The sequence below is a fragment of the Falco biarmicus genome, chromosome 5 (genome assembly GCF_023638135.1).
Source record: "Falco biarmicus isolate bFalBia1 chromosome 5, bFalBia1.pri, whole genome shotgun sequence".
NCBI lineage: Eukaryota > Metazoa > Chordata > Aves > Falconiformes > Falconidae > Falco > Falco biarmicus.
The window spans coordinates 91,952,566-91,976,603 of NC_079292.1; the positions used below are offsets into that span (position 1 = coordinate 91,952,566).

A 24,038-nucleotide genomic window follows, 5' to 3' on the forward strand; every position below is an offset into this window, starting at 1 on the left:
GGCCTGCCAGGAGCTGGGACCGGGCGAGAGCCGGGGCCAGCCGGGAGCCGGGGCCACCGGGAGCTGGGGCGGGGCGAAGGCCGGAGCAGCGGCCGCGCCAGCGGGAGCCGGGGGGGGCGGTCCTGAGCCGGAGGGGCGGGGCTGGGGGCGGGGCCTCGTGCTATAAAACCGTGCGCCGGCGTCCGCGCGCTGCCGCTGACCTTCGCGTCTCCTCGGGTGCCGGCCGCCGCCCGCTCCCGTCATGGCGCCCAGGAAGTTCTTCGTGGGGGGCAACTGGAAGATGAACGGCGACAAGAAGAGCCTGGGCGAGCTGATCCACACGCTGAACGGCGCCAAGCTCTCCGCCGACACCGGTGAGCGCGCGGCCGCACGTAGCGCACGTCGCCTGGCGGCCCGGCGGGGCCCGGGCGGGCGGCGGCAAATGCCAGAGGGCGGCCGGGCCTAAATATAACGCGAGGCCGGGGCTAAATATACCCGCGACACCGGATCGGGGCCCGCCGGGCGCGGGCGGCCATCCCCAGTGCGGCGGGGCCGGGGTCGGCCTCCCCCCAGCAGGCCTCGGGGGGGCGGGCGGCCCGAGCCCTGCCTCAGCCCAACCCCCGCGGTGTGTCCCCGGGCCCTGCGCAGCCCATCCCCCACCACCACCACCCCGGTGTGTGTGTGGGTTGTGCAGGGCCCGGGAACACATTCCCCCCCGCCCCCCCCCCCCGTATGTGTGTTTCCGGGCTCTGCCTCAGCCCCCCTCCCCCCCCTGCCCCCAGTGTGTGTCCCCCGGGCCAGGCGATCGGCAGAAACTGGCCACCAGCCTGATCCAGGTGGGCTGCCCCCCCGCTGTGGAGTCATCGGATGGGGTAGGGGGTCCTCAAAGTTGCCAGGGTGGGCAGGCTGAGCCCTCCTGGGCGCGGGGGCAGCAGTGACCCCTGGGCTGGGGGCTGGCAGCAGTTTCTGCCCCTGCCCCATCCCAGGGGTGACGACCCCCTTGCCTCACAGAGGTGGTCTGCGGAGCCCCTTCCATCTACCTGGACTTTGCCCGCCAGAAGCTGGATGCGAAGATTGGGGTTGCAGCACAGAACTGCTACAAGGTGCCGAAGGGCGCCTTCACGGGAGAGATCAGGTGAGCCCGCGGGGCAGCCAGGCCACAGTGCCTCTGGGACTGGGGCTTCCTCCAGGAGTGCGAGTAGTCTCCTTTCTCCCCAGCCCTGCCATGATAAAAGACATTGGAGCTGCGTGGGTGATCCTGGGCCACTCGGAACGGCGGCATGTTTTTGGGGAGTCTGATGAGGTGAGTTCCCCTGGAATGGAGAGCTCGGAGATCCCTGCGAAGGCTGGAGGAGTAAGCAGTTAAAATATGACCTGCCTGTGGCTTTGTTTCTCTTCCATTCCCAGCTGATTGGGCAGAAGGTGGCTCATGCTCTGGCTGAGGGCCTCGGAGTTATTGCCTGCATTGGGGAGAAGCTGGACGAGAGAGAAGCTGGCATAACCGAGAAGGTGGTTTTTGAACAGACCAAGGCCATTGCTGGTAAGGGAAGAAAACAGGTGCACTTCTTCTGCTTTGGACACTTGAGAAACGACCATCCTGGCCTTCCTTGTGAGGTTTGCAGATACCTTGCTGCAAATGTTCACACACAGTATTAACACTAACATGTTAGTAAAAGGCCTGCATGTTCCGGAATTTTTTTCTAGCTCTGCCCTTCCCTGTGTGGGGTACTGTGCTTACATGTGCCTTCTCCCCAGATAACGTGAAGGACTGGAGTAAAGTGGTTCTTGCCTACGAGCCAGTTTGGGCTATTGGAACTGGTAAAACTGCAACTCCCCAACAGGTACGAGCAGGGGAAAAGTGGAAGACTAAATGACCAGCTGACCCTTTCCACTCAAAGGATCTTCCCAGAGATTCTCTCTAAAGATTTAGTGAATCTCTGAAGATCCTCCCTTCTCTTTGGAAGGGAATTGCATGTGGAATGGCTCAGCCCTCAGTGGGACACTTTCTATTCCATTGCAGGCTCAGGAAGTTCATGAGAAGCTGCGGGGGTGGCTGAAAAGCCACGTGTCTGATGCTGTTGCTCAGTCAACTAGGATCATCTATGGAGGTAAATGACTCTGAAGCCCCTTCTTAGTGCAGGAAGCGCTTAGTTTCTCTGCTTGTAGCTGCAGTTGTACAGCATGCTCTGCTGGTGAGGAAACAAGATTGTCAGAGCATGAAGAACTGCCTGCTAGCTTGCTCAGGTAAATGGGAGACAGTATTACTGCCTGCATAGTAACAGGTGGTGAGTAGTTTGCAGGTCTTGCCTTTGCCTTGGCCCTATCTTCTAGAGCTGGCCACATCTGACCTTAAAATACTGCTCCCTCCTCAGGTTCCGTCACTGGCAGCAACTGTAAGGAGTTGGCCTCTCAGCATGATGTGGATGGCTTCCTTGTTGGTGGAGCTTCTCTCAAGCCAGAGTTTGTGGATATTATCAATGCCAAACACTGAAGCAGCCTGTGAGGAGCAGTCCCTTGTGGTTGAGAGCAAGAAATGGAAGCAAGAAGGGACCTTTTGTGGCACACATGTCAGTACAGAAGCCTCCTCTGAGGCTTTCCCCCTCCACAGTCATTGTTCTAGCTGTGCTGCTAACCACCCACACACACGTTGGAGTCCTGTTAGTGGGAGCCTGTCCTGGCAGAGTCTTGACAGCCTCCTCTCTGAATTGGCAAAATCCTCATTGCCTGTTGACCTGTAAGAGCCCACAGTCAACCTGGCTAGTGCCTCCCCCTTTCCCTGCAGTGCTGGAGGGAGAGAGAGGGCCACTGGTGCTGGGGAAAGGAAAAAGAATCTACAGTCTCCTGCATCCTTCAGCTCTTGTCAGCAAGGAGCCTGTCAGCTTAGACCCTTGTGAGATGTCTTACCTATGTCCCATACTGAACAATAAATAAAAGAAAGAAAAAGCAAAGGTGTGTCCTGGATGTTACTGGGAAGCAGCTGGGGATGAGCAGCATACAGATCTTGCGCCTTCTGGAGGTAGCTGGTTGCAGAGAGGGTGGTGTGGTTTTTGTGGGCTTTTCTTGGAGGACCCAGAGTAGGTGTTGCCCAGGTCCAACCTTGCTACTACTGTAGGTTTCACCTGCAGCACACCTGGAGCATTTTGCTTCTCATGTCACAGCTTTTAGGGCCCGTGGTGGTTTGATTTGTGTGTATCTTTTCCATGTGCATCTCTATTGCAGTAGCTGCTGGAGCACCTGGCAGTCCCACTAGCGAGCTGATCTTCCCAGGCAGGCTGGGTAATGTGCTCATCCCTGCTTCTTGCCTGTGGGGACTAGTAATTGAATTTGCTGCTCGTTAAACGTGGAGCACAGCAGCTCTCTTCGTGCGGGGAGGGGTTTTTAGGCCATGTGCTGAGGCTGTGCTTGCTGCCTGCTTTCGGCTGTGTGCTGATGGATGAGAAAGCAAGACTAGACATTATTTCCTGGCTGCTGCACCAGCGAGGAGGTTTTTAGGCTGTACTAAGGGTAACGAAGAAGGAAGTGCCTGGCAAGGAGGAGCTTAGCAGTGAGGCTGTGTGTCCCCGGGAGCCTATGGGCAGCGCTCTGGTACGGAGCAGGCGTATGAAGAGGTACTCGGCTGTTAACGTGCAGCTCTCCCATTTTGTGTTTCTGGTCTGCAGCTTTTGCGGCTGTGGCGTGTGCCTCTGCTGCCACTCCAGCCACCAGTGTGGTGCTCTGCCAGCATCACCTGGGGGATGGAAAGCAGGTGCTGCTGCACAGAGGAGGAGAAAAATCTTAGGAAGCCCACTCATGCTCTAGGTCTGCCTGCTCTGCTAACACTGCTGAAGGGGCTCCCCCCTCCTGGCTGGAAGGGATGGGAGAGAAGAGCCCCCAGCCCATCAGTGGGCATCTGCTTCCCAGCTGGGAGCAGAAATCCAGCCCCTGTCCTGCCCCTTCCTCAGCAGAAGCCTTTCGGGTGAGGGGTGGCTGCAGACCCTCCGGGAGTAGGGAGGGTGGGCAGGGCCGGGGCAGCCTGCGTTAAAATGGCATGGAGAGCAGCGGTGGGGTAACTGCTGTCAGGAAGCACAGGGTGGTGGGCCCTGGGCGTAGCAGCACGACTGCTGGGAGCCTCGTGATGGAAGCCAACCCATCAAAGAGGGAAAGATGTGAGGGTCTGAGATGATAGCTACTGGTGCTCGGTGCATGTGGAGTGACGTGGAGAGAATGCTTCAAAGGCAACAACAGCAAGAAAACCCTGGCAACTCTGGTTTCTAAACCAGAGTAAGTGTTTGAGGTACAGCTGTAGCTTGGTGCCTTGGGGTCAGCACGGTGGTGGCTCGGCGGGGACACGGGCTGTGCTGGAGGCTGCTGGGGTTGCTCACAGGGAGCGGCCGCGGCTGCAGCTCCACCGTCGCTTCCCGCTCCTGCCCACAGAGCCAGGCAAGAGCCAGGAGAGTGACCTACATAGAAACAAGCAGATGGAAGCGAGCATTGATCTTGCTGCGTTGAGGAGAATACAGAGGCATGAAAGCTTTTGTTTAATGAGAAATAAACTCACTGAAAATAATTTCTACGTCGGCCGGAATGACAGATCTTGTTTTTCTTTTTGTCTGCTTTCTGGCAGGACCATGTCTCTGTGGAGTGGAAATACTGCCAGATCCTCGCTGCAAATTGTAGCGGTTGGATCTTAAACAGGTTGATGTTGGGAAAGATCCATTGTGCCAGATGTAACAGCCTGAGATGGGCTTCTGCAGCTCTGTGTCCTCAGACCCAGCTGGTAGCCAGGGCTGAGCTTGTATGCGCAGCAGGCACCCACCCACACACCCCACTTAAACATGTATGCACGGACGGCTGCACAGATCATACAGCCGGCCACGCAGAGCACTCACGCGATCACAGCATCAGCAGCCACATCCCACCCCTCCTATGGCTGAGCAGGATGGAAATACGCTAGTAAGCAGGAATATATATATGTGTATTTATATAATATGTATATGTATACACATAAGTACAGCATGGCTCTCTCCAGCAGCTGGGCTCAGTCTGCCCAGTAGCTGCCCTTCCATCCCACTCTCTGGTCATCCAGTAGCCAGACCCCCTGTGGTGCTTGGGACCCCAGGCCCCTCAGCCTCTTTGGCAGCTGGATGGGGCTCTCCTGGTCCCCCTGGCAGCCATCTCCTCCCTCGCAGCCCCCTCTCACACCCCCTCACCGGCTGGTCCAGCTGCACCCTCGCTGCCGCTTGCACGCTGCACACCAGTGCTGCCCCATGGGCATGACCCCAGCTGCTGGCCTCCAGACCCCCGCACACCCCCTGCACAGGACAATGAGAGCCCCTCACCCAGGCAAAGTGTAAAAGGTGTTTAATGAGAAGATGGGACAGGCTGCGCTGGCCTGGTGCAGGGCATGGCCAAACCATCACAAACCATTTCTACACCACCAGCCCTTTTTATTCCTGTATCCCTCTGTTCTCCCACACTTGTTCCTCCACAAATCACCTGGATCCCTCCCTTTCCTGCCCTCAGTTCCTCCACTAGACATCCCGTAATGAGTCCTGTGCAATCCCCAGAGGCTCTTCCTCCGCATCCCATCGTGTGTCCCACACCCTCGAATGCAGTGACCCCCCCAGCCCTAAAGGTGCTCTGGGGCCGAGGCTCCCTTGGAAGGGGCCCGGAGCCCCTGATTTGGTCCCCCCCCTCGTGCCCCGGTGCTCCCCAAGATGGGCCTTTGGTGGGCTGGTGGCTCCTGGGATGGGGCTGGGAGCAGCCCGGCAGGGCACGGCCCCTCCTCCTGCTGATGAGCCTTGATGGCCTTCCCCCTTAATGATCAGTATAGTTAGGTTTGGGGTTTTATAAAGATATATAACCTAAAAAATGTTATCTATATTTAAAATATAGGTGTTATATATATAATAAATATACAAAACCTGTACAATTTCTTTCTTTTGAAGATTTTGGTTTCCTTGTACATTTTCTCTGGTTTCTTGGAAGTTTTTTGGTCATCTAGAAACAAGGCACTTGAGCCATATGGTCCTGTTTTAAGACCATATAGAACACATGCATAGAAGCACACATGACTTCTCCCAGTCTGTTCTTCAGCATAAAGGGATGAGAAGAAAAGCATGTCATTCCTTTTTCTCCAGCACCGATTTGCTGAAGGGCTCTTTAGAGCCTTGGAAAGCAAAGGCAAGAGGAGCCAGGGTGCTTTATGTGTATGGGGAGGGGGTTCAGGGGATACAGTGGAAATGCTCATCATATGGAGGTACCTGCCCAGGGGGTGAATTCAGGAGGGGCAAGTGCAGCACAGGAGAGACTGGCAGCAGGGATCCAAGCGGAATGAGGCTGGGGACATGGGCAGCAGCTGGCCGTGCAGCCCTGGGCACAGGATGGTGCTTCGCACTAGGGGTGATGGCTGGCACATGCACCGTGAGCGCCTGAGGCTGGTGTGTGCCAGGTGTGTGTCCAGCTCAGCTCGGGCTCCATTACCTAACGCCGACATCGCCCGGGGGGCCGCAAAGGAGCAAAGTGCACCGGAGGGAAAGGGAACAGGGCCTTGGACTTTGGTACTAACCCCAAGCACTGGTGGCCGTCAGCTCCGAGCAGCAATCCCAGCCTGTAAATACCCGGCTCCGCTCTGCACAGCCACCCACCCGCCTGCAGGTGCCGAAGCTGGGCGGGCGCTGCTGGCATCTGCCGGGCTCTGCCAAGCTGAGCTCCCCTGGCTCCCCAGCCCCAAGGGTCTGGCCGAAGCAGCAGCAACTGCGGTACATTGGGACACTGTGCCCCAAAGCATCCTGGCATCCCAGAGATCACACCATGCAAGGTTTCCTGCAAAGCCTGGGCCTGATTCTGCCCAACATGTTAATTAAACATCTAGCAGAGGGAATGTCTTTCCTCAGAGACACTCCCCAGCTGAGTGACCACCACCCTGCACAGCCCCATCTCACTCTGAGCCCCGTTTTCGGCAGCGGGGTGGATGGGACGACTCTGGTGGTCCCTTCCCACTGGAATGATCCTTCAATCTCTGGCTACACTCCTAATAATTGTGGATGTCACCCAGCTAGGAAGGGCCAGGAGCGCTTAGGAAGGCAGAGTAGGATCACAAAGTGCTTCTGCTGAAGGCAAGACACGCTCTGAGCTTCCCACGGGGAATTTATTACCCAAGATGACAAGCTATTGCAGTCAGAGCAGTACACGCATGCAAGTGCCTGGCTTGGGGGGAGCACCACCACCAGCGCGCGATGGAAGCCGACGGGCGCCAGCTGCGTGATGTGCTTCCAGAACCCTCTTGTAAAACATGGGAAGTCTCTTTTCTGGGGGGTTTGCTCAGGGCCGATGAGATGTTGGATGCCATGTTTGCCCTGCCCGAGGCAGCAGAAAGGCCCAGATCCACGGGGGCGATGGTACCGCTGGCGGGAGAAGGGGTGTCTCTGGGAAAGCCCAGGGATGAGGCCGCGTGGCTGAAGCAAAGGGTGCCCACAGCACCACGCAGCACCACGCAGCGACCCCCAGCACCCCGCAGGGCTCCTCAGGAGCACCCAGCACCCCGCAGCACCCTGCAGTCCCCCACAGCCCCCCCCCAGCACTGCACAAGATGCTGCAGCACCCCACAGCACCCCTCAGGACCCTGCAGCCACCCTGCAGGACCCCCCAGGACCTCTTAGGGCACGACTGCACCCCCCAGGGCCCTGCAGCCGCCCTGCAAGACACCCCAGCACCCCGCTGCACCCCAACAAGACCCCTCAGGAGCCCCCAGCAACCCGCAAGGCCCCGCGGAAGCCCTCTGCACCCCGCAGCTGGCCCCGCCCACTCCGCGCTGTCACTCAGTGCCGTTGCCATGACAGCGCCGCCGGGCACCGCCCCCGTTTCCATGGCAGCGGGCGGCGCGGCCCGCACAGCGCGGGAGGCCGCCGGGCTGAGGGAGCTGCCGCCGGCGGGCCTGCGGGCATGGAGCGGGGCGAGCGCGGCCTTCCTGGGGAGGAGGGGGAGCAGGAGGAGGAAGGACAGGTAAGGGAGGGGGCCGCGGCAAGCTGTGGCTGCGGCTAGCCCGGCGCTGGTTGTGTTCTCTCCTTCTCCCCCCCAGGTGCCGGCCCCGCGGCCCCTCACGGAGGCCGCCCTGAGGGAGGGCCTCTCGCTCCTTGGTAAGACAGGCGACGGCCTGGCCCACGCCTATGTGAAGTTTGAAGCGAAATACAAGTGAGTGTGCGACACCTGCCCGCCCCCAGGAAAAGGCCCCCTCCTCCCTGGTCACCCATGTGGCCGCGGAGCAGCCAAGTGCAGGCAGGAGCGTCCCCAGGCCATGTCCTCAGGATCCCAGTCTGTGCCTCGGCATAGCCTGTCTGGCCTCTGCCCCGAGCAGGGCACTGCCTCTGCCGTAGCCAGGTGATGGGGACAGCGGTGTCCCCCTAGGCGGGGGGGAGCCTGCCCATCACTCTGGACTGTGGTCTCCGAGGGGCACCTGGGCAGGGTGACTTCCCCACAGGCACTGTGAGGCATCCGTGAAGCATCCCTCCTGTTAACTTCTTACCTTTAAGGCATGTGCTTGTAAGTACAGTGCCTCAATGGCCTCGGAACAGTTTGGAGCCTCAGCCCCATCAGGCCTCAGTAAGACTGTCTTACAGCAGCTTCATAGGTATCTCAGCCAGCTTTTTCTCACTAGGAAAGTCCTTCCACACGGTCCTTGGTGTTGCCACTACCTTCTAACAGACTGCCCCCCACGCTTACCCTCTTTTCTGCTCTGCTTCTGTCTCCTGACAGATACAATTCAATGGGAATAAATACTCCCTGTGCCAGTAAAGCAGCTCCAATCTTCTCCATTCAGCCTTGTTTACAGACTATTCAGCCTGTCCCAATCGCCTGCCTTTTTCTTCCTTCTCTCCAGTAAGACTTCCCAGGACAGCAGGGAAGTGGGAAAGGAGGATGCCCTCCCTCCAGCAGTGGCAAGGAGCAAGCTGAAAGCTGGTAGCAGGGGGAAATGAGAGATGTTTACTATTCACATCCTCCCTCCCACAGGGACTTGACAGACATCAGCCTCCTCAAATGCTTCATTCACCTGCGATATGTGGATCTGTCAGAGAACAAGCTGCAAGATTTATCTCCACTGAACAGCCTAACCCACCTGCTTTGGCTGAAGGTTGATGGGAATCTGCTTACCAGTGCCTGCATGCAGGAGCTGCCCTACCTCCAGATCATCAGCTTTGCTCACAACCGCATCAAGGATATGGAGGGCATTACTCACCCCCGCTTAGCCAACCTCAGCCTGAAAGGTGATGCAGACCACCTCTCTTCATTCTTGTGCCCACAAGGCACTCTCTTTGGGCCAAATTAACTCATTGTTTCTTCCCCCTCTGTCCTTCAGGAAATAAAATTGAGACAGCTCTGGGCCTGAGTCACGGCCGATTGTTCAGCCTGCAAATCCTGGAGCTGCGAAGGAACAAGCTAGAGAGCACAGCAGGGCTCAGCCTTCCCATGCTCAAGAGCCTCTACCTGGTAAGAGATCAGCCAGCCTAGGGAGGGGGACAGGGCTGCTGCAGAGCCTGGCACCTCCAGTCAGTGGGAGGGGAGCAGACGCAGTCCCCTTCAAAGCAACATAGTTGTTCTGCTAGCCTGTTCAGTTCAATCTTCTCAGCCCAAGAGAGGAACGGATTTCAGAGAGCTAAAGAGACAAAACCACTTCTTTGAGGTTGCTCCTTCTACGCTGTCTGTGCAGAGAGTGCAAAGGGAATAGCCATTGACCAGTAATTGCTCTGCAGAGAGCAGAGGGGCTGGCATTGTTCAGTGCATCAGATTCTTCCCTCCTGGCCTCCTACGGGAGAGCGGTATTCTCTCCTGGCAGTGTTACAGGAGCCGGTATTTGGTGTGTCCTGGGACCCCCAGAGGTCAGTGGGGAAGGCAAGAGATTTGCTCTGAGTGACAGGGGGAGATGATGCCTCTTTCTCCTCCCTGATGGGCCTAATCAAATGCTGATTTTAAACCAGCACAATTACATGATTCACACCTTCAGCTGCCACAAAAGAAACTGATGGAACATTGCAGTGGAACTAACATAGGAGAAGCAATTTCCTAATATCATAAACAACTGTTTCAGGGAACATTTACTCCAAGAGATGCAAGTGAAGGAAGGCTTAGTCCCAAGCATCATGCAGTGCTACAGCTTGCAAAGACTAGGTAGTAGTCCTGAGTCACTACCTCCTAAAAAGCAATTAAAGATGATAAAGGCTTTGAAAGGCTATATGCTTTCTTTTCATCAAGACTCCCTGACAGAAGACACTTGAGGAGGTTGCTTGCTGGTATTGCCGGCACTTTTCTGGTAGAAAACAGATTTTAGGACTAGAGGTGCTCAAAGAAGGGATGAAGTGGATAAGTCACTAGATACAATACAGCATTTAAAAGTAAAACCAGCCACTTTAGTGCATGATTGGAGGGAAGCAAACACAGCACTAGTTTTAAAGAAGTTTCCTGGCACAATTGAGGGGATTTCTGAGCTGCACATATGGGCAAATTGCAAGACATGATTATTAAAACTAGAACAACTGACTCATATTCTCATTGGGGCTTGAATTTGTCTCCCATGCCTGCCTGGCTCATTAAATAATTTTGGAGTGGGCTCTCCCCCAGGAGTGCCTTGCTTTCTGTATAAAGATTTTGGTATTACTTGAGCCGCGGGGCAGACACAGCTGATGCCTCAAGGACAGGATTCAAGACAAAGGATTCAATTTAAAGGAACTGAACAGAATTTGGTTAATGTATGACGCAGCTACAGATGAAATTTAACATTGAAAAAGTTACGCCTACTAGCAGGAAGGCTATGAGCAGGCTGTGTACCACATGGCACTTGTATCAGTTTAAGAATCACTGCGGTCAGCAAGGCTGTGTTGGTTCTTGGTCCTTGTGCAGCAGCGGTGACAAAGGCTGGCTAGAGTGAGACCGGGTGTGCAGGAAGGGGAGAGGGAATCATGGGCAACATGTTACAGTAGCTTTCCATAAGAAATGGCGGCATCACATCTATGTGAAGAACTGGTATCTAAAGGTAAGGTGATGATGCGATCATTTAATTAAAGGTGTCATATGGAATGTTATTTGATTTATGGGGAAAAAAACCTACAACCCTGAACAAAGTCCATTCTGCATTGTCCTTTAGTGCTTGCAGGGCCAGAACTATTAAGACTATTCATGCTGCCGTAATGAAGAAAGTGAGAGTGATGGGATGTTAGAATCCATTTTACAGACCAGTGGTCTGTGATCTCCCCACTCTGTTTCCCACACCAGCTCCTGATTTCCTCTGGGGTTCAATGTACTGATCCTTCCTGACCGTTAAATCTGTTCACACGGCCTTCGCTAAATCTCCAGCTTTCCTCTTTTTGTCCTTGTGTCACTCACTTTACTTGGCCCAGCTGGTCTAGACTCTCCTTTGTCCAGTTCCCATTAAAATTCTCCTTTTCTACAAAATGTCCTTTTCCTGAGTGTCCCAGTCCTAAACTGTTCTCCAGTCCCACCAGTTCAGCATGTGCCCCTTTTATTAGTCTCGGGCAGCGGCCACGTGACCGCCTGGGTACCAACAAGGAGCAGAGCCCAACAGCAGCTCTCTTCCCATTTCCCGCTCAAGTACCTGCATCCTTGGAGGCTGCAGCCCTGAGCCACCGCCGCAAGTGCAGCCCTGCTCCGCTCCAGGCTGGGGAAGGCAACATGGAGGTTGTAGTTGCTGGGGTGCTCAGAGCTTGGCTGCGCAGGGCGGTGAGCAGCCTGACCCGGTGCTGCTGCTAGCGCTGCGGTGAGCACGGGCTTGGGCAGGAGGCCTCTAGCGGCCTTTTCCAGCCGGAATCCTGCTGTGAAACTGTTGTTGGAACTCAGGCCTTGGTATTTCCCCACCTCATAACCTGCCTCACAATGAAGTGAATGAAATTTGGTGATGGGGAATTTTGAACTCCCTGCCATAAGATTGTCAGATTTGCTGCAAGAAGGTGCATCTACAGATGGACAACAACAATTACGCCTGGAAAAGCTTAAAATTAAACCAGCCAACAACCTCCGGCCCCCTGCAACCTCCCTCAGGAACAGGCAGCCTGCTTCTGCTCCTGGAGGAGTAGATTTCTTGGTAGTAGATTTCCCTCACAAGAGAAGCAGCTGACACTGGAAGATCCCTGCGCTGCATGTATATGTGTGTGTAGTATGTGTATGTAGACTATGTGACTGAGAGGGGCTGGTTATTCATCCTTTAAATACACCTGTTCCAGGCTCAGGTCCATGCTTTCCTCACCGCACCTGCTCTCTGAGGCCTTAGGGACATAGATTTGGCACTGCCATGTGAGGGGATGCTGGGCTGACAGTAGGGTGTTCATGTGGGGTGGCTTTGTCTCAGTCACCAGGTGATGCTACAGGAAACACTTTTTCAGCAAACTTTTGGTCCTTGAATCTGAATACTTAGAACTCATTTGGCCAAGACCCTGAGCAACCTGATCTAGCTTCCTCAGAGAAGGCTGTGTTATGAGCGGTAGGGAGCCTGAAGGGTAGAAAGAGCTGTGAAGGCCAGAAATGACGGCTGTTCCCTCTTCTGTGTGTCCCCTTTTTCCTTCTCTCTTCCTGCCTCCCTGGTGCTCAGGCCCAGAACGCCATTTGGAGCCTAGAAGGCCTTGAGGAGCTAGGGCAGCTGACTACTTTGCACCTGCGTGACAACCACATTGAGACCCTGGATGGATTCTGCAGCAGCATGAAGTGCTTGCAGTACCTCAATCTACGGTGGGTCCTCCCTGCTCTGCGTTGGGACTGGAGACCCCTTCATCAGGCTGTGCTCCCATTAAGACCGTTAGGATTTTCTGGTTTCTTTGGAAGTTGACGACCTGATGGGGATGGGTTGATCTTTTCTGTCCTTAACTGGTGTTCAGCACTCAGCTGCCTGGCAATATAACAGCCAGGGCCTTTCCTGGGCTTCTCAGAAAAGATCTGCCTCCCCAGTCACTCCCACACCCTGCCTCACACTTTTTATTCCTTGCCATAATTCCTTTGGATCCCTCCAAGCGTGTTCTCTGTGTGCTGGATGTGGCTGCAGGTGCCCTTCTCAGCATTTGCCACACAGGGCGATGGCCATGTCACACAGTTCAATGGACTGTCTAGCACAGAGAAACCCGGAGCAATGTCCTTTTTACCCCTCATTCTGGGGAGCTGCAGACAAATCTGCATCTTAGATCGCAGGTCTGTGGTCTATGGTTTATCATGCTGCCAAGTTTTGCCTTGTCTGTCTTGTCAGCTTACTGTTCCAAAGGGATCTCACTACTTGCATGTGTCTCTTTCCCCTGCTTTCTGTCCTTTCTCCAGGAACAATGGAATCAGCAGCTTTCAGGAGGTGGCAAAACTGCAGGTCCTCCCCATGCTGCAGGCACTGGTGCTGTTGGACAATCCATGCTCTGATGAACCTGATTACAGGTTGGAGGTCCTGGTCCTGCTGCCACACCTGCAACGCCTCGACAAGGAATTTTTTGAGCAAGATGAGCGGGCAGAGGCAAACAAAATCCGTCAGAAAAGGCAGGAAGAAGAATAGGTGAGAACAGCATGGCGGGAGAGGTGGGGGGAGAAAAAAGTGAAGGGAGAGAGGACCAAATGTACTGATCAAGCCTTTCCTCCCCTAGGTTGATAACCTGAGGAGAAGGCTGAGGGACATCAGTCACAAGGGCAGAGGAGCCTGAAACGGAGACCAGGCTTCACAACTCAATTGCGATGGCCAGCATCGCAACCCGATTGCCATTCCTGACTCCACTAGCAGAAGCGAGCAGCAGAAGGGGAAAAGAAATTGGGGATAGAGTCGTCTAACTTCTCCCTCTTTCCTTCTTCAGGAAATGGAAGGATCTCTCCAGGGAGATGTGACTGAGTGACCCTGGTTTTTAACACCTGTTCCCAGAGCCAGCCAAGATTTGGAGATGCCTTCCCTGACGTGTGCAGCTGGGAGAAGTGAGAGCTGTAGGTACCGCAGCTACTGTCACCTCATTTTGCCCCTGGAGAAGAGGGGAGGGCTGCCCACCCCAGTCCTGGAAGTTGCCCTGAGGCACTGCAGTGTTTTTGCAGTCACTGCACTCATACGCACTGTTCTCGGTAGAGGCCCAAGAGGGAAAAGGGGAAAGGGAAGAGTTACAGGTTCTGTGGTTTGATTTATGGCTCCCAAAAATCTGACAAGATTTTCTGTTTTGAATAAAAATAATTAATGAGCCTGGAGTGACTGGCATTGTTTATCCTGCCCACCCACTCCTATTCCCTGGCTTTCTCATCCTCGTCTGTCTGTGTCTGTTCCCTGCCTCTCTCTCTCTCTTTCTCTCTCCATCCTCTACGTGCTGTTTGCAAAGCTTTGCTAAATCCTGACTCATCGCAGCTCTGGGTCACATGCTGCCGTCCCGGCCCTATCAGGGGCGTCTCCATCCTGCCGCCGCCGCCGCTGGCTTAGAGGACACATCATCTCCCCTTGAGGTCCTGCATCCCTCTCCAGCTTCGTCCTCTCTCCTTTCTGCCAGCATTTGCTCAGTCTCCCGTTCACCCCTGCCCTGGGAAGGTAAGTGTCTCCCCACTTACTGGCGGGGAGGGCCAGCACCCCCTCCCCGCAGGCAGGGCTCTGCTCCGCACCCTGTGCCCTCCAAACCCCACACGCACCTTGGGGTCCCTGCGGAGATGGACCGCCGGGAGCGGCACGAACAACCGAACTCCCCTCACTCCCTCCCCCTGCTCCTCCCACCTCCTTCTCCTCACCCCCACCCTTCTCACTTTTCTTTCATATTTTAATTTCAGGTACTCCCTCCTTCCCTACCCCCGGCAAGCATCATGTCAGATGTGAACCTAGGGGAACTGCAGGCGGGGGGCGAGCAGCCAGCATAGGGGGTGCTCCCAAGGGCACTGCCGGGAGGAGCCCTTACCTGCGGGCGGGGAGTGGTGGGGAGCAGGCACAGCTTGGCCCGGGCACTGCCGGGGAAAGGCCCCAGCCCCAGCGCAGAGCGGCCCCCCCGGGCCCCCCCCCCGGCGCTGGCACAAGCACAAGCACTCGCCGGCTCCCGGGGGGAGGGAGGGAGGAGAAGGGATGTTTTCCTGTCCGCACAACCCCACGCCACCCAGGGGAGGGGGGGCAGCAGGGAGAGGAGGTGACAACCAAGCAAGCAATAGCTGCATCAGCCACGACACTGCAGCAGTGCGGGCTTCCCGGGAGCAGTGCCCAGCCCGGGGGGGTGGCAGCAGCACAGGGGGCTGGTGGCAGTGGCCTGGGGGAGAGGGCTTCGCCCTGCCGGCCTGCCTGGCGGGGAGGAGGAATAGCTGCAGCGCCAGCCCCAGCGAGACCATGCCCTCGCAACAAGCAGTGCCCACAGGAAGGCACTGCAGCAGCGCCAGCCTCCCCCGGGTGCCCAGCCCAGCCCCTGCTCAGGGAGAGGCTGCCCAGCTCCAGCCTGGCTCCTCTTCCTCGCTGTGGTCCGCGAGCTCCTGGCTATGGCTCCATCCCAATCCTTTATCCTGGCTTATCCGTCTCTGACCTCCTTTCAGGACAGTGCAGCTGATGCCAGGGATTTCAGGATGGTTCTTTGTGCTTTTTGAAGGAGGGCAAATGCAGGGGGACATGGGGCAGCAATGCAAGTGCAGGGAAGGGTTTTAAAGGTCTGAGAGGGGAGGAAAGACCCAGGGAGTGATGGGATGGGGCAGGCAAAGCTGGATTTGGGGTTGTTGTTTGGCTTCCTCGAAGCTGGCCCCAACAGGGGCAGGTGGATGTGACCACGGGCACCATGACCACATAAGCAGAGAGGCATGGGTCTTGCTGTCAAAGATCACTAGTGGGGTCCTGTTCCTTGCTCCCCGTGGAGGCTGTTGGGGCATGGCCAGGGCACTGCCGCAAAGGAAGCTCGCATCTGCGCGGGCACGGCTCTGGAGGAAGTTCCCGCGGTGTGTGCCAGATGGTGCGAGGAGCACCGCCAAAGCGGCTGACGGGGGATCCCAGCCCAGATGGACGTGGTGGAGAGCCCTGCGCAGGCTCTAGAGAGCCCCGATGTTGCTGAGAAACTCCCCAGTATGGGAAGCTCTTGCTGAAACTTCAGAGCAGAGCAATTCCCTCGCACCCGCCTGATTTCCACCCACCCGAGGCAACAGGGCCAAGAGCTGACTCTGACTCCCCCCAGCCTGCTTCGTCACTGCTCTCAGTGCCGTGATGTGCCATTTGCAGCCCCCGGCTCCGCGCTGAGCCCCCGTGCTGGCCGTCCCTCCCGCCAGACTCTCACACACACCACGGCACGGGTCTGACCCCGGGCCTGGCCTCCGCACAAAGTTTTGTGTGGGGCTGGCCCTGCTCAGGCTTGAGTGAATCATCCGTGGGAGCCAGGGGAGGAAAACGTGGTGGGGCTGGGGGCACGGGGCGACCCGCCCCTCGCTGCTGCTCCCTCTCCAGGGACCTGCCGCTCCCCGCCATCACGTGGCCCCGTGCAGAAGGTGGGATGCGAGGGAGTGAGTTGTTTTGCACCCCCTCAAGAGCAAAGCAAAGAGAAGCTGTGTCAGACAGCCCTCCTCACCCACCAGCCTGTTCCCCACTTCAGGTTTGGCTGGGCACCCCAGAACGCCAGGTTCCCCCATCTGACAGAGATGCCTCCAGGTCTCATCCACTCCCCCAAGCAGAGTGAAGGGACTGACCCAGTCCCCCCCGTCCCTTCAGAGCCCTCTCTGCCACGTCTGAGGCACTGTGGCCTTCGGCAAGATGGCTCCTCAGGCCGCCAGCCTCTGCCATGCTCCCGGCGCCTTGCCCGGCGGCTGATGGGGGAACCGGGAAGGCTGAGCCAGGCGCTCGGCCAAGGGGATGGCAGCTCCCCCCACCATGGGCTGCAGAGGGTCCCCGCAGGTCAGTCACCCCCTGCCCTGTCCCAGCAGCTGCCACGCTCAGCTGGCTCCCTGCCTGCTGCCCGGCCACGACCGCTGCATGCTGCCTGGCCCTGGTGGGCACCATCCTCGCCTGCTGGCAAGGAGAAGGGAGGCGCCGGGAGCTGATGCCCTGTCCTTGGCACTGGGGCTGGGGGCAGCTCCCGGCTGCAACAGCTGCGCCCTCCCTCTCTGCTGCCGGTGGGTGCTGTGGCACCCTCCCTGTCTCCAGCACCCTCCCCATCTCCAGCACCCTCCCCGTCTTGTCTCCAGCACCCTCCCCATCTCCAGCACCCTCCATCTCCGGCACTCTCCCTGTCTCCAGCAGCCATGCTCATGCGAGGACCCCTGAGAAGGGGCAGCGCTCAGCCCTGGTGCAGGGAGAGAGGCTGCCATCTGCAGCAAAGGGACAGAATAAATTCTAATAGGTGACTGGTTCCTGGACAAAATTTGGGTCGGTTGCCACACCTGGGTTTTAACAGCAGTTTCTAAACTTGCTTGAGGCAATAGTTTTATCTCCAGCTCCTAAGGGCACTCTTCCCTGAGCTGCCATCTCTCTGTCGGTGTCTTCTCTAGACATTAGAAGGGTGAGCACCACGTCTTGGGTGTTCATCAGAGCTGAACACGTCCTCTCCCTCTTCCTCTCCCCTTCCCCCTCCCTCTCCCCCCTCCCCCTCCCTCCCCCCCTCCCTATCCCCCTCCCCCTCCCCTTTCCTCCCCTATCCACAGGCTCACCATGGCAGTGGAGAGGATCCATGCCCGCGAGATCCTGGACTCCCGTGGGAACCCCACGGTTGAGGTGGACCTCTATACCCACAAAGGTACGTGGGTGAGGACAAGAGATGGGGGGAAGGTCCTGCCTGCCCTGGCAGAGCTGGCACTGCACAGCAGCCTGGCACACACCCCGAGAGCATGAAGGATGAAGGGTCTTCTCCAGCAGCCAGGGAGCCGGGGCAGGAGGCAGCGACCACAGCTCTGCTTGTGGCTCTGCTTGTGCCTGTGCTCAGCGAGTCCACACGTGTACTGGGCACATCATGACGAGACAGCTGGCTGCTGTGTATGTGACTCAAGCCACGTGCCTGCTAGTAGCAGGGATGGAAAGTTTCATTAACATAAATCTGTTTACCTTCTTATTTACCTCTCCTGTGGGTCAGGCTGCCTCTGGAACCAGTAGGAGGGCTGAGGAGCCAGGCTTCTACCCGTCACCCATAGTTCAGGGACCAGTGGGGACCTCTGGGTGCCTGAGATCCAGGTTTCTCAGTCTGGAAGTGCTGGGTACATTTATTTCTGCCACCCTGGTGCTGCACCTCGGAGAAGACCAGCCAGGAGCAGCCAGCCAGCGGGGCCACACATTTGCACAAGTGGTTGCCACCGTTTCCCCACACAAGCAGGACACAACTGGTGCCTGAGGGCTTTCCCTCTTCACCCTCCGCTTGTCTCACGCCATGTTTTGCTGTTTCCCAGGCATGTTTCGAGCAGCGGTCCCCAGCGGCGCGTCCACTGGCATCTATGAAGCGCTGGAGCTGCGAGACAATGACAAGTCGCGTTTCCTCGGGAAAGGTGGGGAGATGCTGCCGACCCCATCCCCAGCGCTGCTGTGGGCAGGGCCCCACCAGAGGGTACCACTCACCCGCTGGCATGACACGGCTGCGCCCTACTGCCCTCAGGGAGACGGCAGAGGCACAGACCTAGCGTAAAGTGAAAGATCAGGCCTCGATCTTCTCTCACTGCCTCCTTCTCTGTCTCTCTATCGGTCCTCGCCCTCCCTCTTTCCACTCTCCTCTTTGCCTCACCCTCTCTCTCTCTCTCTTTCTCTCTGTCTTTTCCCTTCTTTAGGGGTCCTGCAGGCCGTGGATCATATCAACAGCACTGTCGCCCCAGCTCTCGTGGGCTCTGTAAGGATTTCTCTTTGTTTTGCCTTGTCCAACGCTTACTCTGGTCTGTCTCTGTCCCCTGATCTCTGTTTCTGCCTCTCTTCATCTCACTGGGTTAACAGACATAGTGATGCTCTCTGTGACCATGGGCACTCCACTCCTGCCCTCCATGCCTGTGTGTCTCCACAGCAATCTTTTCTTGGGGTGGGAAGGATTTAATGCTACCTGGTCCACCGCAGCATCCGTGCCACCTAACTAGTCCCCTTAACTCTCCCTGTAGAGCTGTCTGCCTCTTCCAGGTGTGCTCCTCCTCAAGCACTGAGTCTCCCCTACATGTCTGTGGCCTCACACCCGTTCGTCCCACCCAGCAGTCATGGTGGGATGAGCGATGACCATGATGTGCAAGGGCTGGCAGCCCCCCCAGCATGGCTTTGCGGGTCAGTGGTCTCACATCTGCAACCCAGTTGTACCTGGAGCCTGCTCTGAAGAGAGCCGAGGTCAAGCCACGCATTAGACCCTGTGCAGCCCCTGGACAGGGGGTGTCTGGCTGAGACCCCAGCTCTCTCCACCCCATAAAAATACCTGGCCTGGTAGTGGGCTGCCTGTGCGGGGGCTAATCCTGCTCTCCGCCTCGCTGCTGGGGATGGATCCATCCAGCCTACAGGCACTTGCTTGAGGCTGAGCATGCATTGTTGTTCTGCCCAGCTTCTGTGTGGCCCCAGCACCACAAAGCTTCCTGGAAGCTGCCAGAAGGCTGGGTAAGCCCCCGGGGTGGGGTGGGGGGCTGCAGCTGAGCCCCCCCTCCGGCATGGGTATGTCCACACTGCACCGCAGCAACATCGTCGTGGTTACCTCACCTACCTGACCGTATAGCAAGGCACTCGTTTCCAGAGCTTTCTGTGTATGTGTCCCCCCACCAGCTAAAAAGGTTCCTGTACCCCCAGCTTCTCCATCAGCGCCTCCTTCCTTGCACACCAGAGCCAGCAGCTCATCACAGCCCCCCCTCCTCAGGAGCTGTTTCTTCCTTGCAGGGCCTCTCTGTTGTGGATCAAGAGAAGATCGACAATTTGATGCTTGAGATGGATGGCACAGAGAACAAATGTAATTCATGCTTTTTTTTTGCTTTTTTTTTTTTTTTTTTTTTGGCCTGGGGAGGAAAGAGCATGGGAGGGCGCAGGGCTGGAGCAGGGGCACCCGCTGGGCAGGGGGTTGCTGCCTGAGAAGCCCAACTCCTCCTTGCTTTTGCCTGCAGCCAAGTTCGGTGCCAATGCTATCCTGGGGGTTTCGCTGGCCGTCTGCAAGGCGGGAGCTGCGGAGAAGGATGTCCCCCTGTACCGGCACATTGCTGACCTGGCTGGCAACTCTGATCTCATCCTTCCTGTGCCAGTAAGGTTCCTTCATCCTTGACACCCACCTTCAGAAACTCCAAAAGAAACTTCAAAGGGTGTGTTGGGAGGGAGAGCAGGAAGGGACATAGTGCTGACCATCAGCTGAGTGCATGGCACTCGTCAAGGCCTGAGATTTGTCAGGTTTCCAGACAGAAAAGCGGGGCCGGAGTAGGACATGGCAGGGGTTGTGGTGGGGGTTGGCTGAGGATCTCGCTCTTGGCACAAGAACCAGAGTGCGTCATGTGAACCCTCTGGGGCACAATTCAAAACACACGGGTCTTCATAGCAGGGGTAGCTGCACTGTGAAACTCCCTCACAACAGGTGTTGTGGGTGCCAGAATTTTCTTGGAGTCAAGGAGGAAGGTCCTGGAAGAGAGACTGACAGCTTTGCTGATAAACACACAGAGCACAGATAAACACAGATAGTTCGGGAGATGTCTGGGAGGGAAACAGGTGGGAAAGTCCTCTCCAGCCATTTGCTTTGAGCCACCGTTGGGAGGAAGACCCTGGGCTTTTACACCTTTGGTCTGGTGCATTGTAGCCGATGCGTTCCGTCACCCTGTGGGACGTGGCAGGAACGGGCACGGTGGCTCACTGGGGAGCCTCCTCTAGGTGGTGCCAGGACCCGTTCCTTCAGCTCTCATCACTTACTGACTCTTCCAGGCTTTCAACGTGATCAATGGAGGTTCCCACGCAGGCAACAAACTGGCCATGCAGGAATTCATGATCCTGCCTGTGGGGGCTGAGAGCTTCCGCGATGCCATGCGCATTGGGGCTGAAGTCTATCACAACCTCAAGAGCGTCATCAAGGAGAAGTATGGCAAAGATGCTACCAATGTGGGTGATGAGGGAGGCTTTGCCCCCAACATCCTGGAAAACAGTGAAGGTGAGAGCTCTGCAGAGGTGGGGTGCCCCTGACTGCAGTGCTCCGGCTTCCTATACCCAGCTCACAGCGCTCCCCAAAGATTGCTTCAAAATACGATGCCTCAGTGTCATTGACCCTGTGTTAGGCAGCGGTTTCTAAGGTCCTTCTCCATGGGGTGGCCTTGGCCTGCTACAGCCTCTCCATACAAAACTTTCCTGCATGTGCACGCTTTTCCAAGGCCTCCCCACAGCTCAGAGACAAGCCGCAGGATTGTACTTCAATTCTCCCTAGTCCCTTTGGACATGGCCCCCACAGCTCCTTGGCATGTCTCTGTCGCACTCTGGGCTCCCTTCCACCTCCCCTGTCGCACCGCCAGGCTCTCAGAACGCTCCCAGAGGAGGTTCCCGCTGGAGGGTAGAGCGGTCTGCATGGGCTGGCCCTCCTGAATGCATCTGTCCTCCTCACAGCTCTGGAGCTCCTCAAGGAAGCCATCGACAAGGCAGGCTACACGGACAAGATTGTCATTGGTATGGATGTGGCGGCCTCCGAGTTCTACCGTGATGGCAAATACGACCTGGACTTCAAGTCCCCAGATGACCCAAGCCGCTACATTTCTGCAGATGAGCTGGGCGACCTCTATCAAAGCTTTGTACGTGATTATCCAGGTGAGCTTCCGTGCCTGGCAGCAGGGAATTGGTGCTGGTGTCACATACTTCACAGGCGCGTACCCTCTGGTTTTGGGGTGGGGAGGGAGGCAGCTTTGACTCATGTCTCTCACGTTGCCCCTTCAGTGGTCTCCATTGAGGACCCTTTTGACCAAGATGACTGGGAGGCCTGGTCCAAGTTCACAGCCAATGTGGGGATTCAGATAGTGGGAGACGACCTGACGGTGACAAACCCTAAGCGCATCGAGAGAGCTGTTGAAGAGAAGGCCTGCAACTGCCTCCTGCTCAAAGTCAACCAGATTGGGTCCGTCACAGAGGCCATCCAAGCGTAAGTCCAGCCCACTGCCCTCGTCATCCGCTGGAGGGGCTGGTGCTGAGCCACAGCAGGGTGTCACGCTGCCCGCTGGTGAGCAGGCTTTTGTCTCCACCGGAGTGTAGGGTGCTGTGGGTGGGAGGAGAGGGTGCTGGGATCCCACCCTGTGCCGCCGGCGGTTATAGGAGTGGGAGCTCCTGACCGTGTTTCTTGCTCATGGCAGCTGCAAGCTGGCCCAGGAGAATGGCTGGGGTGTGATGGTGAGCCATCGATCTGGGGAGACCGAGGACACCTTCATTGCTGACCTGGTTGTAGGACTGTGCACTGGGCAGGTAGGTGAGACCCGGGCCATGCACAAGCCTGGAGGAAAGCAAAGAGGGGCTAAGACAGAATCCCCTGCCCCACCACGGTAAACTGGGGCAAGCCGTAACAGTTTCTTACAGCATTTGTTTTGGGGATTGCTTTGCAGATAAAGACGGGTGCTCCCTGCAGGTCTGAACGCCTGGCTAAGTACAACCAGCTCATGAGGTAAGGGGCTCCAGGGACAGGAACGCAGAAGAGAGGATGGGGTAGTGACTGATGGGAGCGGGAGAAGCTGCAAGCCCAGGGGCTTGCAGGAGAAATGTTACAAAGGCATGGCTGGAGCTGGCAACGGGGTCCCGGGAGGTGTCTGGAGCAGACCCCTTCCCTCTGCCTCGGCGTGGGGGTGCAGCCCCACAGGCGCGGGAGCTGGCAGGAGCTGAGCTCCTCCGGCCGCGTCAGCTCCCTGCTGGTGCCCTGTCCCACCGGCACCGCTGCTCCCGGGTAGCACGGGCCTGATGTGTGCTGTCTCTCTCTCTCCTGCAGGATTGAGGAAGAGCTGGGCGACGAAGCACGCTTTGCCGGACACAACTTTCGCAACCCAAGTGTTCTTTGAACATTGTCCCCAGGGCACAGCCACCCTGCTGCTCTTTCCCCCCTCACAGACTCTGAAGCCCCCTCCCTCTACCGCTCCCTTTTTTGCTCTTTCTCCCCCCTCTGCCACCTGGTTCCCTCTCACCTCAAACCCCTCAAGTTCAGGTGTCCCCGGCTAGATGTACCCAGGTGAAGGATGAGAGAGAGGCCTGCACCCTGTCCCTTGCTTTGGGGTTATAAGCATTTCTGGATCTAGGCATCGTGTGTCTTTTGTTTGGAGTTTTTGTGTGCAGGGCTGTGTCTGAGCCACTCTGTTCACGTGTTAGACTAAGGCAGCATGCTGCCCACAGGGTGTGTTTCCCTCAGACACCGAAGCATGTACGGTGAACATATGTGCGTCGTTGGCTGGGCAAGTGTCGCACCCGTAGCTGTGTCCGGACGAGTGTCACCAGTGGCTCGCTCTCGTTGTGCATGCGTAGGTGTACGTGTACCAGCCCACGGCATCCCTGTGCCCGAGGCGCGTGTCCGTCCTGAGCCCCAGGGGGCCCCACGTGGCCCTTCCTCCACCGCGAGTGCTGTGCTGTGTTGGGCTGTGCTTGCCAGCAGCTTAGCGTTGACATGCACTGCTGTCCCTCACTGGGTGTGCACGTGTGTGCGTGTGTGCGTGTGCTGTCAGTCTCCGGGTCAGCACAATAGTACTGTGGGGCGATATATTAAAACACATCCGTAAACAAACCCATGCTCTCATTTGCTTCTCGTGACCTTTTCTCTCTTGTTCCCTTCCCTCCTGCACTCCTTCACCCTTTCCTCCGCCCCATAATGTCTGCTTCACCTTCTAGACAGCCCATGCTCAGCTGAGCAACAGACAAACTACAGATCCCAAAACTCAATTAAAATGTATTTCACACCTGAGTTGCCTGGCTTGGCCCCGTAATTCTCTCTACACACCAGCCTTTGGGAAATGGGGACATTTTGCCATCAAAGCAGGAGAGGCTCACACGGAAATGTAACCAAAACAAGCAGAGGGGACCAGCCAAAGAAGATGCCCAGGTACTGCCCTCCCTGCCCCTCCCCATCCTTTTACAGCCTGGTCCCACTACCAGACAGCTGTTGGCCACCTGGCTGGGGAACACCAAGGGGGAGGCAGGCGGGAGGATGGGAGTTGCCCCCCGCTATCTCCACCAAGCCACATTACATGAGGATCTGCTGCTGCACAGGGATTTT

At 57.0% G+C, this 24,038-nt stretch overlaps 3 protein-coding genes across 3 annotated transcripts; all 3 read left to right on the forward strand.

Moving 5' to 3' along the window:
• Positions 1-168: 168 nt before the first annotated feature.
• TPI1 (triosephosphate isomerase 1) lies at positions 169-2,927 on the forward strand. Its single transcript, XM_056339112.1, has 7 exons — positions 169-353; positions 991-1,114; positions 1,198-1,282; positions 1,387-1,519; positions 1,735-1,820; positions 2,000-2,087; positions 2,352-2,927. Exons 1-7 carry the CDS (start codon positions 242-244, stop codon positions 2,468-2,470), a joined length of 747 nt encoding a protein of 248 aa, XP_056195087.1. The 5' UTR covers positions 169-241; the 3' UTR covers positions 2,471-2,927.
• A 4,930-nt stretch (positions 2,928-7,857) lies between these two features.
• LRRC23 (leucine rich repeat containing 23) lies at positions 7,858-14,157 on the forward strand. Its single transcript, XM_056339108.1, has 7 exons — positions 7,858-7,962; positions 8,039-8,151; positions 8,968-9,221; positions 9,314-9,444; positions 12,554-12,690; positions 13,267-13,489; positions 13,782-14,157. Exons 1-6 carry the CDS (start codon positions 7,903-7,905, stop codon positions 13,487-13,489), a joined length of 918 nt encoding a protein of 305 aa, XP_056195083.1. The 5' UTR covers positions 7,858-7,902; the 3' UTR covers positions 13,782-14,157.
• Positions 14,158-14,316: 159 nt separating this feature from the next.
• On the forward strand, positions 14,317-23,726 carry ENO2 (enolase 2). The gene is made up of 12 exons (XM_056339100.1): positions 14,317-14,488; positions 17,545-17,636; positions 18,280-18,375; positions 18,652-18,710; positions 19,721-19,790; positions 19,942-20,075; positions 20,741-20,963; positions 21,410-21,607; positions 21,734-21,935; positions 22,144-22,252; positions 22,390-22,448; positions 22,767-23,726. Exons 2-12 carry the CDS (start codon positions 17,552-17,554, stop codon positions 22,834-22,836), a joined length of 1,305 nt encoding a protein of 434 aa, XP_056195075.1. The 5' UTR covers positions 14,317-14,488; positions 17,545-17,551; the 3' UTR covers positions 22,837-23,726.
• The last annotated feature ends 312 nt before the right edge of the window (positions 23,727-24,038 follow it).